A 21096-nucleotide genomic window follows, 5' to 3' on the forward strand; every position below is an offset into this window, starting at 1 on the left:
AAAGAGGAAGAGATGCCAAAGAAAAAGAGCAGATCACATTCCAATTTGTACAGCTGGGGAAGACTCCTCAAGTTTCTGAGAAGGGGGAACTAAGACAGATCCACAAGGACAATTACCTCAGAACATTAATAACAATTATTTACCTCCAAGGACATGGACCAAATTATATTTTTGTGTGTGGATGAAAAAAGGGCAATAATTCCTGAGATTTAATGCCCTAGCACAGCACTTGTTATGCCATGCGAAGATAATTAAAATAAATTAAAGCAGATTGAAGACCACTGTTGCAGATTTTGAGAAGTCAGCTATCTTTGAAAACCTCAAAGGATAGGAAAGATCACAGGTTCCATCTTCCAGAAAAGTACCTCAAAGATAAAAACTGTACTTTACAATGTGCTCCAAACAACACTAAGTTGACTTAAGAGCTACCAAAACCCAACTAGATTTCAGAGATATTTGAATGAGACCTATATGAGGAACCAGTCAACAAGAGAACTCAAGAATCTTTAAATCATCCTAGATTTTAGGGAATTAATCCCTGGGGTTTTATTCCTTAGCTCCTTACAAGGAGAATTTCTGGGTCAACCACCAAATGCTGTAGGTCTGCAATAGATATTTTGCAACAATATAAGTGGGCTTCAGGATTAGAAAGCAAATAAGAACTTCAAGAGAAGAAATAAACTGTAGGACACAATTAAATCAGATTTACAGCTGCCTCACTTTGCACCAGAAAGTACCCAGAATGCACAAAGGAAGGAATGCCAACAAGGGATCCCCTTTCCAAATGTGCACCATCTCCTCCTCCATGACTTAATTCTGATAGTACTGAACTGCAGAATAATTCCTGGTTTTCCAAAAACATGCTGCATATGAAATAGCCTACCTTTGCAAGTAATTTTTTAAAATAAGTAACAAAATTTAAATCCAGTTAACAAAATATTTTGCAGGACATCAAGAACAAAAATTAATTTATTGCAGTTGTAGTATAAAATATGGAATAAGATACTTCAAGAGAAAAAGAGACATATGTAGGTCATTAGGAAGGGCCATAGAAATAAAATAAATTTAAAAGAAAGCTAAAAAGTCCCCTGAAAACCACAAAGCAGTATCATCTCCCACTTCATAAAACAAGAAGCTATAGAGTTGAAATCACCAGCACAAAAATGAGAACACAGAGAAATACAGGCCTCCCTTTTCAAATTATTTGTGCAGGAAACTAGGACCTGGGACAACCAGAAAGTACTATTCAGGTCATGGAAAGCCGTAATAGTAAAATCTGAAATAGAAAGAAAAGTAAGGATTCAAGAAGGCTACAAGATGTATTTTTCAATATAGCAGATACAAAATCTGTCATCTCCACTGAACTCCACTGCTACACCAAATCTGTGGGCAACTGTGGGCACTGCAGGGAAGTTTAATTAGAGTTTGCACTGGTTTCCATGAGCAAACATCTCCATGAAGTCATTCTTCCCTGCCCTACTGACATGACGACTCTGGAGCTCTAGCCAGATAAGGTATTATGTGAACAGCAGAGACCTTGCTTTCAAACAAATCTTAAAATAATAGAGGAGCTGACCACTGCACACTCGTTCACCTAGCATGTTGCCGCTCCAAGTCACTAAACTTTGTTATTCCCAGCTATAGCAACATCTCCAAACAACTTTTCAGTGCACTAGGTGGAGAAGAGATCCAGATTTTTTACCTGTAGCCAGGGGAAGAGCTGATACACTGCACGCCACCTCAAAGGTAACCTGTGAGCAAATGTCCCAATCTGTCTTCTTGCTGAATGAATAGTAGGGGCTTGGAGTTCAAGAAAGGAACCTCTATTTATCAGGAGAAACATTAGGAAAGTAGAACTCTCCTGCACATAATCCTCCACTCAGCCAATACAGAAACACATCACCATTTGTTTTTCCCCTTAAACTAACTGGAACCTATTAGTCAAGGAACTTCCCACTGAAGTTTGTCAGTCAACTAAGAAATCATATTTCCAACAATCACCTTTCTAAATGCTCATGTGCTGCCTCTACTTGAGAGCAAGTCTTGCAGCAGTAGCTTAAAGAATTATATGTGAAGCACTAACCTGATACACAACACAAAAGACATCACACGTCAATAACCACAAAGCAAAGCAAATATAAAATGGGAAAGCCTATTAACTGTGGAGGGTTCTAGAGGAGACTCCTAGAGCATACATCCTTGTGCTATATCTTGTACAAACAAATTTGAAGACATAGAATAAAACTCTAATAAATCAGTACAATCTCATCCATACCATTTTTAAAGATCTGTAAATTTCCTGTGATAAATACCATACACATACCCTGCTTATTTTTAAAGACTCAATAAACGGAAAAATATACCTTTGCCTTCTCTAGGTTTCTTCTTTATACCTAGATCTGGAGACCCATCAGATAAAGATGATTGCTGGGTCTTGGGTTTACGGCCAGCTGCACATAAAACATGGGGAAAAGGAAGTATTAATCACATGCAGAGTAGAATTTTATAGTTTGCCTTTGCTGAAAAAAGCAGTCTGTGTATTTTTCCCCTGCTGTTTCCTTGCTACAGGTATGGATAAACTTAGATTCTTAGATTACTACTGCACTTCCAGTTTAATTATCCTTTGGTTGCTTACTTCATAGGCAGATTCAACTCAATTGCAGACAAGTTAATGTGCATTTTTATTAAATCTAAGACTCACAGATCTTGGATTTATATCACTTTATCACTACACTGCACTTGTTTCCCTCTAAATTACAAGTAAATATTCCATCTCAGCATGTCTGGAAACTCTATTAAATCAATATTCCTAAAGTTATGAACTGTACTGATGCCTTTAACAAAACTGCTAGACTAGAACAACATTACCAGGTGCCAACCTCTCATTTGATAGCAAAATGCTTAGAAACCAAACACTGTTCTGTCCAAGACATGCCAATTAAATGCAAAAACCAAAAATTTCACAAAGATCTTATAATGATTCTGTAAACTGACTTATGTTTCTTTAAGTTAGTATTTACCCTGTTGCTTCATTGCATGAACCCCAAGTCTACCATCTCTCCAAATATATCCATATTTCAGACATCAGTGGTTACCCACCACAGAAGTCCTCTTTGAATCCTCTATCCATCCTCCACTTTGTGTTAAAATACACAACACAGACACCATCTTCCTTTATGGCTTGTCAAAGCTCATTCTCCTGCTCCTTCTTTTTTCTTGTTGCAGACCCATTTTCTAAGAACTCACATTTCAGACTCCCATCAATCTGTTTGTATGAGCAAAGAGATCAGACCATCCAATCCATCCTCCCCTGTATCAACTGCACCATCCATGGCAGTGAACAACAGAAGTAAACTCTGAGCTTGCTCCTATGAAAAGCTGTATGTACCCTTTTTCTTTTTCATTGGTTCATGGATATCAGGGGAAGTTGGAACAGAAGATACGTCCATTTGTTCAGATTCCTCTGTTGATACTTCCACCACGGTTTCTGTGATCACATCAGGTCTCATAGCTGCATGGATAAATTCTGGGGTGGACACACAAGGAGGGACAAAAACTTCCACTACAAGAGAAGAAAAAAAGAGTGTCGGATGAAGTTTCTACCTGATTATTTTAATGTAGCTTACATAAAATTATTTTAAACAAAGCATATGCAATGGTGTAGCAAGTTTCTGCTCCAAAATCCTGTCACCTTGAAAATCAATCCAACTTCCCAAAACATGCACACTTGTCAGTAGTTTTAGGCAAAAACAAGTATCACACCAATATTCTTCAGAACTAAACTCAACTTTAATTTAAACAAATTAGAGCTTCATCTTTGATCATTACTCTGATCTCCATTTCCTACTTTGTAGTCTTTGCATTTCAGCTTGACCATTTCATCCAACATATATTAAGTAACTTCAGAAGGGATATCAGTTAAAGTAATCATCAGCATTAAGGTTTGGTTTTTTAGACTGTTAACACTTGGCAACACATTGTTTTCAGGTATGCTTTCTAAAATAGAAAGATGAATAGAAATACTTTTCCCTTAAAGTAACTATTTTAGCAATTTAAAATGTCAGATTCACAGAACCCAGAATGGCTGGGGTTAGAAGGGGATCTGGTCCAACTCCTTGCTCAAGCTGGGCCACCTAGAACTGGCTGCCCTGGATCCTGTACTTTTTAATATCTCCAAGGATGGAGTCTCCATGGCCTCTCTGGTCAATCTGTGCCAGAGCTCTGTCACCTGCACAGTGAAAAAGTTATTCTGTGATGTTTAGGGGGAAAAATTAATTTTAAATATGTAGTTACTCAGCTATCTCTTCCCAACAACCCCTCTCAGATAAATTATTTAATCTGTATTTGAGTTTTGGAAAACTCAAAACAAATCAGTAGTTTTTAAATATGCAGGCAAATGTTTTAAACAGCATACAGCTCTCCACAGACATAGGTTTCCCACTTTGCTTGTTTTACTCATTAGTAGGAGGAGAAATGGCTCCCAGAGCAGAGACTGTGGCTGACATACCAGGACTCCTGGCATCTCTCAGGCAGGTAGGAGACTCCATATGAAGCAAGGCCTCTGCAGCTTCAATTGTCTTATCTGTGCAGTGCACATTACTGCCATGAACTGATGCTTCCACTGCAGAAGGATACAAAATGTATGAGAACAGGTTACTTATAAAAGTCCACATGTATCCCTGTACAACTGTACTTCTCTAACATGCAAAACACAAGATTATCAGATGTCTTCACACCTTTTATACCTTCCCATCAACAGAAATATTTAGGGAAGACACAAGACAAGCAGAACTGACACTGCTCCTAAAGGACACTGACCTAAAGGTCACCTCTCTTAAAATTTTCAGTCTATTGGATAAATATATACATATTTGCATCTATGTATGCATATATATATATAAGAATACAAGATTAGTTTCTAAAACATAGATCCTGTTTTGATTTCTGACATTCAAAATAATTGTGAGTTTGTTTTAGCAGCTTGGTTGTTAAAAAAACCACAAAGCACAACAAACAGTATAAAGGGTGTGCTTTTATGCAAAAACTAAGGGAAGAAGGTAAAACCAGCTCTTTTTTCAAGTTCTGAAAGTTTAGGAAAACTAATTAATCAAAAATAATTCAACTTCAAGAGAGCACAGGTAAGTTTGATGCAGTGCAGATCACAGCACCTTGAACACAGCAGCAACACTAAAAAACCCCCAACATATGTAAAACTACAATTCTATTCACAGCTAACTCCATATTCCTCACCCTTGTAAAGGTTTTGAAAAGTGGTGACTGCAGAAGCACCTGTTGCCCATTATCCACACTCTGGCCAAGGTAACTGGCTCTCTCCAGTTCTCTTTCCATTTATGGCCATCTGCTCTAAGCTAAAGCACTCCAGCAAGGCAGCCAGCAACCAGGAGATCTATCTTTAGCCTAAGCAGAGTCACCTATCTCCAGTATCACAGAACTAAAGAGGATTTGGGAATAATTCTCTATGAAAACTTCAAGGCACCTATGTTGTTACTGAAAACATCTAAGAAATAACTGAAGGTTTGTTTAGTGAAAAGCAGGGAAAAATAATGCCAGAGCTGCTTCTGACTTAAGGAAACACCAGATATACACTGATTCCCTGCAGGCTCACATGGGGGTAAAAGCCTTCCAGCATACAGCAGTTTTTTCAAATCCAGGGATTAAAAACTTGAAAAACCTACTAGCCAGCAGATTAAACATATCAACCAGAAGCTGAAAGTGGATGAAATGTGGAAGATGCACAAATGCAAAATTACGGGTGACTGAAAGTTCCTGCTGAACCAGCCTGCTGCCCACCTGCTGTCTGGTTGATGGGATTCCCACCACAGCCTATTAGCTATGGCCTGGGATGCTATTTAGAGGGCTTTATCTTTTGGAATAGTAGATGCCTGTTAAAGCTGACATTCCAACACTGCTTTACCCCAGGCTGTGAACAGTAAAAGCCTACCTAAGAGCACAGGAAAATCAGGAAAGGGTCTTTACTGTGCACTCTGTTCCTTGGATAACCAGTGGCAACCAGCACGAATTTTGCACCGTGAGCCCTTTCCCCAGCTCCAAACCCTGGATGCTCCCCACGCTCAGCCAAGTGTTTCCTTCCCAAGCAGCTGTTTGGGCATATCCAAAGTCAGAGGCTGACCACCTGCACTGTAACAGAGTGGCCCTGCAGGAAACCCTCTGCCTAAACATTTTTCATTCTAAATAAAAGTTTCAGTTGCACAGAATTTGATGACTAAGTTTCCCTCATCTACCTCATAAAAATTTTCACTGATGATTATCAAAATACAGGAACAATATTCAGATAGTCGTTAAAAATGTATCAATTCTACAACAGTATTGAAATTAGAAAGTCTGAATCAGTATTTAATATGTTATTATTCTAATGCATGCAGTAAGATTCAAAGCATGTCAGCAAAGCTTCTCTAACCAAATAGCTGCTTCTGTGCCATTAGGTTCAGTATAAGGACTTTTGTAAAGAAGTTCAAACTTAGTTGACAAATTTCAATTATAAGAGGGTACTGAATTCACTATTCCTAAATGCTTAAAAGTATACAAAATTTTCCTACAGGGAACAGTTTAGATGCTGCATCACAACTAAGAGGTACTTAGCAGAGGGCAGGAACAAGGCAAGAAGACAGCAGAAAGCCATCTATGTCGTTTTCCAGTACTAGGGCATTCTGCTGAAGGACCAGAGCAGAGGGAAAGGAAATACAACCAGCATTAGGGACTAAGACTGCAAAACCGTAACAGCAGAGCAAAAGAGTCACTCGACCTCTCCCCTAAGCAACCCTTCCATTTCCAATAAAACCACCATTATCTACTCCACAAAAGCCTCTGACACTGGAAAATACACACTTCACAAATGCTTTTCCAGTGTGAGCTACTTGGGACTCCACTAAAATTGTCACCTAAAAACTATCAAGCAAAAAATAGTAACACTTCTGGCTTTGGCTGGAACAACACATGCTGTCTGTCTATCATGACAGCTAACAAACTAACCTAACATTGCCAAAAGGACAGCTATTAAAACACTTACTAAATTCAGTTCTATTACCAAGTTTCAAGTCTTCCCAGCTAGCTAATTGTCCTTTAACCAGTACATGGTTTTAGCCTCAGAGGCATTTATTTGTCTACCCAGTGAACATCAGGAGTTTGCATTTGCTCACAGGCAATGTTACTGTGCCAACACAGTAGGAAGAAAAAAGTAGAAATTTGTACCTCAACACAAATTTATGTAAAATATCTTTCTGACACACTAGAAAATGTCTAACAGAAGACAGTATGTCAGAATGCTCAGATAGAAGACATGATATCGAAAAATACAGATAAAAAAGACATCATGAAAGATGAAGTGGGGGAACAAGCTCTCGCAGAGAGGGGAAGGGACCATAAAAAAACCAGGCGGCTCTTCTTGCAGATGACTTGATCAAGTGTCATCAACTAAATCAGATTTGTATCACAACACTTGGTAACACTTCTCACAATAAAGATGGGGCTAAAAGCAAACCAAAGGAGTAGGCTTCCACAATTAAAAAACCCACAACTTTCCAAGACTTTGATACACAAGTATCACAATGGGCAGAAACATTTCTAATCGAAGACTGAAGTGTACCACCCATTTCTCTAAAAATGCCCAATTCTATTTATATTATATTTATGCTATCAACTATAAGCAAGACCCCAAAGCTAAAACAGACTGTACTGTTTGAGTAAACAATGTAAGGTGTAGCTGTTATATTATACGATCATTTCAGGAAGAACTGTCACTTGCCCAAATGAAGCAAAGTAGTTTATGTGGATGGCAGTAAATTTTCCAGACTTTGGTAACTGAGTAACATGAGAACTGCCATTTACTGATCTAGAACACATCAGAGCTAATACCACTTATCTTCCATTCTTTTAAACCAAATGTCATCTTACTGCTTTTATGACAGAGTCTAAGTCCATGGCACTTTATTTAAAAATATTAAAAATTTTTTATCTATTTACAAAAAAAAAAAAAATTATCTTAGAAAACAATTTCAAATCTAAAGTGAAAATAGATAACTAGGCTAGTTGATGTCTATCTTCACTGTTGGCCTAATGTCTTCTAGCTCCACTTTCTACCCAAATAGTGTGTACTATAGATTATTCAAGGTTCTCAACAACTGTTACAAAATACCAACCTTGGTAAAATTAAGTCTGACAGGGCTGTACTTCAGCTTTACAGAAAAAAACAGTGGCAACATATCCATTTGGTAAAAATGACCCCTGTTTTAACATAAGACTAACAAAATTAATGAAAGAAATTTATGAGATGAAAAAAACAGACTGAAATTTTCAAAATGGTACTCTTTTGCACTGCAGTACAGCTCTCCTCTCCCCCTCCTTCAACCTGAAGTGCTATCAGTGTCTGCATTTACAAGGCCAACACTTAACTGTAGCACCTGCAATAGCTTACCCTTTAATACTATCAGGCAACCAAAGCAACATTTTAATGAAGAATTCACAATTCCAAGCATGGAACTCAGTCAAGAGTGACTACACATACACTAACAAACCACATGAAAGTTTACTTTAATGCTTGTTCACATGCTTGTTTTATTTCAGCATTTAAAAACAGCGGTGGAAGTAACAGTGCTTAAGCTACATCTTAATTAAAAGCAGTTGAATTGTCTCTATAGGTAATATCCAGAAATCTTTCTGTATGCAAAACTTGACTGGAAAAGAAAGCATTCTCAGTTTATTGCTTGTTTTATGGTGGATATTTATTCAGAAACTGAAAAATAATTCCTTGGATTTTTCAGTATTTCCCTACGCCTGGCTTTTTTCCACACTCTCAGCTGCACACAATTTAAGGATTATGCCTAACCCACTGCATAAGGCAAATCAATAACAAAGATGAGAGCAACCATCTCAAAACACTTGTTTCACTGTGAGCCATATGTCATCAGCTCAATATTGACAAAAATATTAGCTATAAAGCCAAAACATATCTTTGTAAAGTCATTTAAGAGTTGCTCTTATAACTGGCAATAAAGATAACACTAAGCAGTAACATCTTTGGTTCATCTTACTTCCCACAGTTATCAAACACTGAAGTTTTGTCAACACTGAAACCAGCAGCCATGGGAAAAGGCAACATATAATTATTATAATCCCTTAGGATAAAGAATTCCTCACTTAAATCCACGTGATATCATCTACATACAAAACTAAAACAGATATGGTATCTTGATAGTATGATGATAGGAATACTAGACATGCGTAGGTATCACTCACTCCAATGCAAATATGGAAAAAAAAGGAATGTAGTTGCTTGGGCTAATGAGATCAGTATGACAAAGGACATCAGAAAGAGCAATGCAAAGGTCATTCATTATTTATCTAAGGGCTGGCTCTCAAGCAATCTAGTTACAGTGACTTAAGAAGGTGTTGACACAATGATCAACTACTTAAATGTTCTTTATTTATGGACAATCAAAAGTAAAAAACAACTCACTGAAATCTGCAGCAGTGAGACCTGCAAAAATCGGAGATGTGTTCTACTGGGAAAGTGAAGCTATTGCTCCATCAGAGACCCAACTGTCCAAATGCTTAGGACATACTCCCCTTCTGGTTACGCAGCAGAACAGTTCTTCACTGCTTTGTAGCGGGGTATTTTTGCGTGTCTGAGGTTTGGGTCCCCGTCCCCCTCCCCCCCCCCCAAAAAAACCCTGGGTATTTTTCCACATTAAATAAAATAAATGATGATGAAGACTATGCGACTTGGCCCTTTTAAAAAGAGTATCTTAATACACTAGGAAACGACAGAGCATTTGCTTTTAGACCTGTAAAAACCCACTGCCATGTCGATGTAAAGCCAGTATTAAGCTTGACTCTCTCTGTAAATTCATGTGCACCTACTGCACAATTCATTACCTATAATGCCCTACACTGTACTGTTTATGGTTCCAAGGACTACTTTTAGAAGTTGAACTCCATGTTGTAAAGGCAAAAATAAAACCACATCTGGTAAAACTTCAGTGGAGAACTGAATGCTTGACACTGCATTGAGGTTTGGGTCAGTTGTAACCTTGCTCGTTCTCCAGGGCTTTACCACACTTTAAGACAAGTCCTGGGATCACTGGAGTATTCTGCTGTCAGTTTTAACAAAACGGAAAGAGGCCAAACCATGCAGGTCTCTGAATGCAACCCCGAAAAAGTTCTATAGCTCAGGTAAACGGCCCGAGTCCCGGCAGCGGCTGGACCCAGGGGCTGCAATGTCTGATGGTGCGGAGGAGCGGCCAGAGAAAGCGCGGCACCTGCACGAGCCGGCGGCAGGGAACGGAATTCCCGCGGCCTCGCGCCTCCTCATCCCGCCATGGCCGCGGAGCTGCCCGGAGAGGAAGCTCAGCCCGGGACAGCGCAACCGCCCGCCCTTCCCCCGCCCGCCGGGGGCGCCCGCAGGCAGGTGCGGCCACGTGCGGCGGCGGCGCGGCCACTTCCGTGTTTACAGTCGGCTTCCCTCCGGTGCCGTACGCGCCGCCAACGCCGCGCCGCCACTCCCGTGTCCGCCGCGCGCCCATTGGCAGCCGCCGCACCCCACCCGCCAGCGGCGGCGGCCCCTCCCCTGCGCGGGGCCCCGGGGGAGCGCGCCGCTTCCGCTACGCGGCACGCGTGGGGGAGGGGGCGCCACCGCCCCCCCGCGTCGTACACGTGGGGCCGCGGCCCTGCCGGCAGCGCCTCCTCCCGCCCCGCCGCCAGAGCAGAGTTTAAAAGGGCACGGGGGCCAGGCGGCAGAATAGCGGGAGACGCGCGCGGGTGTGCGGTACCCGGGGAGGCCGGGCCGCGGCCCTGCGTGCAGTGTGCGGTGACGCTCGGCCTGCCTGCTCAGACAGCGTGGCGGCGGCGCTTGGAGCGAGGGGAGGGCCAAGGGAGGCGGGAGGACAACAGCCTCGCGCACTTCCTGGTTCTCGCCGCAGCCTCCAAAACCCCACTAAACTCCTCCGCGCGCCCCGCCGCAACTCCTGGCACAGCGGCCGCGGTGGTGCCGCCCGCGCCGGGAGGCAAGTACCGCGGGCCAGCCGCTCGCCGCGCCGGCCGCTACCAAGGTGATCACTTCCTGGTTGCCCTCCATTGCCTCCCGCCCGCCGCCGGAGCGCGCCGTGTCTTCCCCGCCCCGGCCCGTCCACGCTCCCACCCCGCGTCGGCCCGGAGCAGCGCAGCTCACCGGCCCGAATGAGGAGGTCGAGCTGGTTCGTGGGCCCCTCATGCACGGACGCCGCCATGTTTACGCTACCGGAGCGGCTTCACATTGACGGGCGGGCGCGCGCAAGGGCCGGCGGCGAAGCGCGCTCTCGCGGGCGGGCGGAGCGGTCACCGCCACGGCGCGCGGCAGCGCTTCCTGCGGGGCGGCGCGCGCGGTCCTTCCGCTGCCCGCCCCAGACAGGAAGTGCCGCGCCGGCTCCCGCCGCAGCGCGGGGCCGCCCGCGGGCGGGGGAGCCGCCGGGCCCCTCCAGACGCCCCGCGGCACAAGCGCCTTCCGGGACGGCTCCAGAGGCGCCCGAGGGCAAAGACGCAGCGCAGTCCGGCCGTCCGCGGACTGCCGCAAACGCCTTCCCCTCCATTTCCCCGCAGCCCTCGGCCACCCGCACCTCCGTGCCCCGGTAACACTTCCTGACCGAGGCAGACCGCGTACCAGGATAAGCCGGACAGTCCTCACCGAGGCGACCACTGACGCATTAACATGATGTCTCCTTGACAGGTCCCTAGGGCACCTGTATTAGTAACAACTCGCCAGAAAAGCTCGGTGCTCTGTACCTGCAATCCATCTCATCTCCGTTAGAGTAACAGGGCTGATTCCAGTTAGCCAGAAGCCCCATCCATCCTTCATCAAATCTACTCTCTGAAAAGACTTGTGGGGTGAAAAAAAAGTTTCATTGCTCTCTTAAATAAAAAACCACCACTTTTTAGGGTTGCATCCACTCCCCTCTGAAGAAACCTGCTTCAGTAACGCCACAGCATTACCTCCCAGGACCCTGAACAGAGGCACCAGTCAGAGAACACTCTCCACACTTCCCAACACGTCCCTGTCCTGATTACTCCCAGAGTAAAACTTCAGAGCTGCATGCCAAGAGCAGCTGCACCAAGAAAAGCCTAGTATGTCTTACACAGAGCTATGCATGGAAATTACACACATGAATTCCTTCATTAACACCACACACTCCTGAGGAGGCCTACATTGTTAAGCCAAGGATCTGGCAAACACCTGCTGCCTACAGTGACGTCCTTGAACACAACAGCTTCAGAGCTCCGTTAAAAGAAGGTGAAGGGCTCCAGCTGCAATCTGACAATACATAATCTTTTCCCCTCTCAAATTTCAGTAGTCCTAGGACCTAGATTAGAAGGAACAATTTAGAAGCAATTTTCCTCACCACTGAAATCACAAAATGGTATCCAGCAAAAATCACCTCCAGCTGGTAAATTCAGTGCTTCAAACTCTTGACAAATCCTACTCCTTCACTACAACTCTCAAGACGTTTTAGGAATACATTTCCATGACTGTATTTATACATAATATTTATAATACACAAATATTAACACATAATACACAAATAAATACACAAATGAAAAATCAGGCATTTTGTAGATCCCAGTCACCTATTCCTGGGTGTAAAGAATTAAATTTGTTCACCATCTCATCAGATAAAGAGCAAGACCTGCAAGTGACATCATTGATTCTCACATGCAGGCCATGATATCTAAGGGTAGGTTTGTGCTAAAATTTTGCCAGCCAAGATCCTTCCAGCCAGAAGCATGGATAAAAAAGTCAACTAGCCAGCTCTGAGGGCAAAAAGCTCTCAGGCAGATCCAGCTTTGCCAACAGCAGAGTGCTCCCATCAGCTTTTGTTATTCAAAGAGGTGGAACAGCAGTACTAACAAGAATTCCTTCCATCAGCATATTTCTACTAGGGGACTCTGCTGTATTCTCCAGCAGAAATTACGTAGTGGAGACAAGCTCAAGGACAAGAAAAGGCATTTTAGCTAGGCACACACTTAAATGTACAATAAAATTTAATAGCCCTTCATTAGAACATCCTGAGATTGAAGTGGAAGCCTTACATGGTGTAGTTTAGCAACACCATAGCTTCAGCTTACATACAGAGTACTGCAATAACCACGTAGTCCTGTCACTTTATCCTATGTACCTCCTCTTGTTAAAAATTATAATTTACCTACACTTCAAGCAATAAAATAGAGTTTAAAAGTTTGTCTGTTTAGATCCAGATCAAAAGCTGTACTGAGATACAAAATGCTTTGGAAGATCCACACCCATGTCAATAGTTCGCACTACCATACTTTGGAAAAGGTGCACTCTCAGTTTCTTCCTTTTTTTTGATTGCTGTGTAATTCAGTGAGGATTGTTTACTGATTGCAGCTTTCAGTCACAAACTGAAGTGTTTGACTCATACCCAATAAAGTTTTGCCTGAGATGTGTGGACTCCTTGAATAAGTGCATTCAAGTAACTGGCATTGTGTAACTTTTGACAAACACCGTAGGTCCAAAATGAAGAAGAGAGAGTATTAAACATGAAGTTCTTGGTTTAATACCAGTTTCCTAAATAGCTTTTATTTACAACTACAAGCACAGACTTAGCACAGTGTTTTCCAGTTCACATGAAATGGACTTGAACAGCTGCACAGCGTTCTGATTCTTCCCTCTCTCTGATCATACACAGAGAGAATATCACTGGATGCCCAAGAGGATTCCAATCATTTGAAAAGAATCTGAGCCTGTGCACTTTCAAGATTAATATGTGGCAAAAAACCACAACAAATCTATGAAGCGACCTGTGCATACCTTATCTATATAAGTACAGTATTAAAGCATAACACTGTCTTTAAGGAGGAATGCAACTTTGTCCAAAAGTCCTGCAGTCTCAGCTGTTTAAATTATATGATTTCTAGTATCTTATGAATACTAATTGATTTGTCATGCTAATAAAATCTTATTATTTCAGGGAAAAAAAGACAGTCAACAGGAAAAAAGTAAACATGCATTTAACTTTTAAATCTCTTTCAAAACCTCCTTTTTAGGCTAACAAAGAGGGCTACCAAAACCTACTCAGTGGGTGGCCCCATGAAGCAAGAAATACTAACTGTAATGGAACAGGGCCACAGGAAATTGCAGATGTACTTTTATTTCTCTAGCATGAAAAAAGTAAAAAAAAAATATGTAGAGGAACAGATCCCTGACCAGCATCAGTCTTTGTCACACAGAAACATGTTTATTTAACTTAGGTTATTGTTGAGGGGGTTATTTGTTTGTTTGTTTGTTTTTACTGTTAGTATACAGAGACTAAGCTTTGTTGTAATTTTTTAACCCACAAGTTCAGCTGTCAAGATAGCCAGGTAGACCTACATGGTACATTTACCAACTGCCAGGAAAAAAACCCAGCCAAAATGTTTGATAAGCTGGAAAGCTACCATTCAAAATTATGCTTCTACTTACTACATTCCTGTTTTGTCATAAGTAACTTCAAGACAAGTGAATTGTGTCTCCATACTTGTATAACACAGGAGTAAAATATCTATCAGCTCGTGCTTATGGTTAGGGGATATGAACAACTTTGCTCACATTAAAGGAAATGTATCACTTCTTCTCTGCAATATACACCAGTTAAACATCATCCTAATTCTTTAGAAAAAGTGAAATACAATTCAAAAAAACCAGCTGGATGTGACTAATTGCATCCAAGACAGCAGAAGTAAATTCAAAATATGAAAAACTGGTGGGTTTCATCAGATTTTCAGACTTGGGTTGGAATAGAATCATCAACTATCTTAACCATTTCCTTGAGCAGTCCTTAAAACTAATAGAGTATTCAGTTCTCATAGAGGAATTGTCATTCTCCACTCCTATAGTCTCCTATGCAAAGCTGCCCTTCCTACAACTCTCACAAATATGATGAAAACATTCTTTGATAAGACTTTTCTCTTGGAAAACTACTTCACAAGCACTGTAGCTTGAAATGCTAAAAGTACAGCCTTACAATGGCACCTTTTCCCTCCACTGACAGCAAATAATTAACCAGAAGGAAAAAACTGTGTGCATTTAATTACTTTAGCCACAGACGATTCCAGTTATATTCTAGTACAACAAAGCTACCCTTGGAAAAGGCAATTGTCATAAAGCAGTTGCTTATTCTTACAGAGGTGATTTGTTTGACTTAATTTAAGTAAGTGGAGGGTAGACAGCAATCTGTCTAAGGGTAGTATTTGCAGTCTACATGAGAAATTGCAAATGATAACAGAGTAACAATCCTAAAATGCCAACCATTTCAAAAAGCCACAGTATGCCCTGTCCCAAGTGCCCAAATCACCTACTAATTTTAAAGTTACAGAAAGGTCAGTTTTGCCCAGGATTCTAAAGAAATTCCCATCTAATAATTACCGAAGTAGCTGCTGTCTTCAACAGCAGGCCATCAAACTGTTGATAGCTATTACAGCATTGCAAAAGTAACAATAAAAAGAAGCATTTTTAACAGTTAAATGCCAGAAAACATGTAAGAAAATGCAGCCATCTGTTTTATCAGAACATCAACTTAATCATTACCATCCACTGTGGATTCCACAGTAGAAAATGCCCAAATAGCAAAATAACCACAAAGTGTCCCTGGAAGAAACAGGGAAATATTGAGGAAAGGGGTCCATGACTATGCCAAGCTTATCTTCTTGACTACACCATATGAAGTCTAACAATACCAAAGCCGTGTGTCTGTTACTATGTGCACCTTTGAGTGGACTCAGGATCCTGATGTCACTATTCATACAGCAATTAATGACTGCAGACAAAAAACAAATGTATTCTCAGGATTTGATACTACCTTTGACAAACTGAAAAGGAGTTAATCAAAATAGCAAGTGCTACATTCCAGCATTATTACTTGCGCATGCAGAGTAAGAAAACTCAGCTGTCTTGAAAAAAAAAGCAAAACAAACCTCAAACCCACAAACAATCAATATTTACACTTCCCTGCTTTATAAGGAAATTCCTTCTTTCCAGGGCAGCTATTCGACAATGATAAGTCAGGTATTTGCATAGCACTCTATATGATTTTACAGAATTAACAGTATTTGAGACTGGTAATAGGCTGGCATATCAACTATGCCACACTTGAGCAATTTCTCTGTCCCAGATGTATAATTTTGAAGTCCTTAAGTCTTTCCTGATAACAACAAACATCTATTCTATAAGCCCACTGAATGTTTTTAAGGACTAAATGTTCTGCTCAAACACATATGGCTTTACTCTCATCCTACAGTTTGTTGTCAACTACAATCTCCCTTTTAATATGCAGATCACCTTTAAAAATTATTACTTTCAATAGTTTGTCACTATATTTTTCATCAATAAACACCATTAACTCTTGTGCACTCATACCACAATGGGTTTGGATGCCCCATCACATTCTAATTTCAAGATAAAAAGCCCCAAATTTTTCAGCTTACATTAGTAAAATGCTGTGGCTGAGTCTTGACAGTAACATCCTACAAATTCTCACTCCCAGCTGCAGTTGGAGTTGGGAGTTTAGAGGAGAATCCCTCTGTGCATCTGAAGTCCAACCCATAATGCCCTCCACTAGCAAACCACTGAATTAGCCTCACATCAGCCTCAGAAAATAAAAATTATGCCTGAAATGTGCAGTTAAATTCTGCTTTATTACAAAATAGTCTTGCAGCATGCCTTCGGTATGAATGGAGCACTGAATGCTCTAAGGCAGAAACCTGAAATCTAGAATGAACTGGGCACCACAACTAGGCTGTTACCATTATGTTAAAATACTATCGTCCATGGAGCAGTTGTAGAGCTCTTTTCCTTAATTTCTCAGAAAAGGTAACATCAACCAAGATGACATAAAATCTAAGTTGCAGTTGCATTTTGCTCCTGAATGAAGAATGTTACTGAAAACTGATGTATATACCCTTGGCATAACTGCTCCAAGCACTACACAATAACACATGTAATACGAGGGGAATCATTTTGCCTCACTGTCATTGATATTCAACTACCAAAAGTGCAATGGACTTCTTGGCAAAATGAGGATTCACGTGGATCTTCAGTAGCAATAGAAGCATGGTGTGAAAAATAATTCAAAGGATAAACTCTTAACCCCTTAATGTGTAAGAGGCATCAAATTCTTGCAGTAGAGCAAGCAAAGTTTTATCTTGTTTTTATCCAGCTAATAGGCTTCAATCTTAGCTCTTTGAGGAACAGCACCAACTTAAAATGAGAGTTTAATCAAGCTGTTACAATGTCCAATTTTTTTTTTTTTTTTAGTCAGCACTGTCCTCTAAAGCAAATGGTCTCTCTGCATGTGTAAGTTCTCACGTTCAGTCAATAGGGTATGTCACCACTAACAAAATGTACCCCAGATACTTGTGTTACCTCATTTTTCCTGAGAGGAAGTTTAATCAAATGATGTCTGGCCAGAATGAATTACAACACTGTTTTGTCTATCCCTTACACACACCTACCATAATCGCAAAGGTAAGATTCTAACTAGATCTAATACAAAGTTCTTAGTAGATAATATTTAACTGATGAAAATTTATCATAGAAACTATAGAGTTCACAGGCTCAAATTTCCATAAGAGACATTAGAAGAAAGCAGTTTTAATCATAATAAGGGAAGACATAGAAAGAACAGGCAGTAACTAAAGACTAGACACAGAGATGCAAAACTGATTCCCATGGTGATAACTGTGTAAGTAGTTGTTGGAGAATGGTTAGAGGATCAGGGACATGGATCATTGATAAAGGGTACAAATCAGTAACAGAACTGTACAAGCAAAGGCCTGCAAACAAAGGCCTGCATCAGAAAAAGCCTCCATGAGAAAATGCCTGCGTGAGAAACAGGCCTGAGAACCAAAAGGGAGTTTTAAGGAGGTACAGTCCTGTTCTGATAAGATGCACTGACCATGAGAAGGGAGGAAGATCTTTGATCTCTCAAGTCAAAATATAAATAATAGAAGCTTGCCAAATGTAGTCTTTTATCTAACCCAATTATGTAGAAGTAAGAATGCGCTTTCGTAAGTTTAAACTAATTAAAGAACTGATAAGCATGTACTTTCACACTATATAAGTGCCTCTGTATTGCCAATAAACGAAGCTTGCTTTATCAATCACATTGATTGTCTGCATGTTTTCCCCCGCCGAAAGTCAGCAAGTAGTAATCTGAAACTTCCACTGAAGAAGATGATTTCCCTTAAAGTATGTATTTTATTTATCCATATGTTTTAATTGGGGGAGAGTTAAGCCTGAACTCCCTGTTGATTCAACATCCTCCCTCCTTAAAAATGGCTATCAATTTACATGATAGCTTCAATCGAACTTCCTGGTCTTTGCAGCCCAATAGTTTTCCATCCTGGAAAGGGTCCTTTTTCAGATCCACATTTTTCATGCATATCGTCCACCCCCCTGTGGCAATAACAGTTTTAGAATCAAAACAGATTTTCAACTTTTACCAAAGGGAAGATTTCTTATAGGACATGAAATTTAAAAAAAAACTGGTGACAGTTCACAAATTGACTGATATTTCAGCTTCTTGAAAACAGTAGTTCTGTTTCCTTTTTAATCTTAAAGCTGTGATGAAAAAATAAATCCCAAACTTGTACTTGGTACTTTGATGATTAATAAAAAAACAAGGGGAAAAAAACTATTAATACAAGATGTTAGATTCACAAAAACAATTAAATCAGGATCTACAGCAGCAATACTTAAATACTCACGTCTTAGTTAACTAAAAGAGTAGGCATCCTCCATGTCTAAGATCTGCAGACCGTGACTGTGTTACCTTCCATACTGCTCCTATGGTAAATTCCAAAATTAGATCACCCCATTATCACACCTACACATCCACGTTACAAGTTCTGTGTGGTGACAAAATAAACAGAACTATAGCAGTTGTTAACTTTAGACTGACTGCTTCTTTAGAGAAAGCAGCTTCTGCTACTGAATTGCTGAATAAATCCTAAAACTGTAGGGCTAATTACTTTCAGGACAAAAAACTCTGCAGGAAATGAAATCCAATAAAATTTGAGTATTATTAAAAACTTGTTAAGAAGGATGTGTCTTTTATGATACAAACACTTTGTCTGTTGCAGTAAACAAAATTTTAAGGCTGTAACTCAGTCCTCAGTAATCTAAAGGTACTAGTCCCAAGAGCATCAAACAAAAAGGGAAAGAAATTTAAACACTTATGTCAATCTAAATATTGTATTTCCCCTTCCAACCATTACAAAAGGCACTCACTACTTCCGCAGAGGATGTCATAAGGTCACCTGAAATGACCCAAATTTCCATATTTTGTTTTTCTAGAAAACTCCTTTTTCTATTCCAAGCAAATAGGCATTTTTTTCTGGAATAAAAACATAACATGAACGACTAAGTCTTTCTTGTTTGCTGAAAGACACTTGGATTGTACTTTGGTAGTTAGTGGATTAATTTTACAGTTAAAGGATTAATTATAAATAATGATCCTTGATTAATGAATCAAGATAGATTAGTGGAAAGGAGTCTGTTAGGCAAAAAACCCCATACTCCACTAGAATTAACTAAAAATTCATGAGTATTTATATGATCATAAAGTATATTTTATTTGAATTGTGGTTTCATAAATGTGAGATATTTTTAAATTAAAAACAACATTGTGGGTCCTGATTCTGCCCTTGGCTCGGCACTGACTATCCTTATAGTCCACACAGTCTCAAATCCATTCACTGCATAGCAAACCACAAGTAGAACCATTTAGTGCACAGCACAGATCATTTCTTTAGCACCCTAAGTAAATTTTCCCACAGCAGCTTCCCTACAACATTTTTCACACAGGGTACTGATCCCTATCTCTGGAGGCTAGAATAATGCTACATTTTACTAAATAATGAAACTTTAGATTAACTGCAAATTAGCCCAAGGCTCTTCGAATCTGTGTTGTAATGCTCTAAACCACGTATATCAGTAGTCATTGGAATGACCAATGAACTGTCAAAAGAAAGGCAAAAAATTCAGGTCCATGACCAACAGGAAAAATACTGAAAAAGAGGGGATATATTATGAGAAAAGGGATCCTTTTCAAGTACTGCCATGGAATCTTTAAGATGGGTTTTAGTATTTACCATACTGCCTTGTAGAGTCTAGAACCACAAAAGGTATTAAGTCTACTCATTCTTGATGCAACAATGATCATTTATCAAATAACATGAATATTTTTGTAGCAATTAATTCTGTTGTTTATGAAGTAGAATCTATTGAGACTATTTTAGCATAGATTTTTTTCTAAGATGTACAGAAATCACTGTTGCACCTCTCTAAATTGGGATCATTAGCATAACAAAGGTATGTACTTCAAAATATTAACACCTTAAAATGCTCTTTAAACATTATACCTTGTTTACTGCCTTAGCCTGCTTTCTCATTAACAATTACCATGGCACCTGTTACCACCTCTCCTACATTAAATTGCTACCTACCCACAGCCTATCTCTACTACAAAATTCAAATTAAAAACCAGTGCACTCAGATTCACTGTCCTGCAATTCATTGCTAATAATGGTGCATTACCAAAATGAATGTTTCTTCAGGCTTTCATACTTTCTCTCCACACATCTTACCTCTCTGTAAAAGAAATAATTCAGAAGGACTCCTGGCTGTGCCAAAACATGTCAGTTGCAACACATGCCCAGTAATGCTGCCTCCCTCAGAACAGCCTAAACTAAGCACTCTTTTCACCAACACGACACAAGTTCTGTGCAAGGACCTCTGCTCACTGTAATGTATAATTACACCATGAAAACCACAATGGATTAATGGGGTATACACTACACAAATAATACTTAAAATACTGTAGGAACCGGTGTGCATTCATAGTTTTTAAAATCTTCATTAATTTTCATTTCTCCTCCGCTGTTTATTGGCTTTTCACTGCCCATTAATTCTTAGATCAAAACTATTAAACAAATAAATATTTGAACTGATTTTAATATATGATTATCTTATACTAAATTTTTAAGGACATACTAATGTCAAATTGTGAAATTAAAATAAAACCAACACAGAAAACA

General features: G+C 40.1%; 1 protein-coding gene across 4 annotated transcripts in view; it reads right to left on the reverse strand.

Annotated features, from left to right (window-relative positions):
- Nucleotides 1-21096, reverse strand: part of ELF2 (E74 like ETS transcription factor 2) — a 37009-nt gene that overhangs the window by 3630 nt on the left and 12283 nt on the right. For 2 of the 4 annotated variants that reach the window (XM_069012682.1, XM_069012683.1), the window contains exons 4-6: nt 4508-4621; nt 3389-3562; nt 2364-2450 (exon numbers count right to left, since the gene is read on the reverse strand). In XM_069012682.1, coding sequence (XP_068868783.1) covers nt 2364-2450; nt 3389-3562; nt 4508-4621 — 375 coding nt within the window. Of the gene's footprint in view, nt 1-2363; nt 2451-3388; nt 3563-4507; nt 4622-11203; nt 11374-18765; nt 18843-21096 lie in introns of those variants that run through there. The other 2 variants (XM_069012685.1, XM_069012684.1) reach the window with 2 other exon arrangements.

The sequence above is a fragment of the Aphelocoma coerulescens genome, chromosome 4 (genome assembly GCF_041296385.1).
Source record: "Aphelocoma coerulescens isolate FSJ_1873_10779 chromosome 4, UR_Acoe_1.0, whole genome shotgun sequence".
Taxonomy (NCBI): domain Eukaryota; kingdom Metazoa; phylum Chordata; class Aves; order Passeriformes; family Corvidae; genus Aphelocoma; species Aphelocoma coerulescens.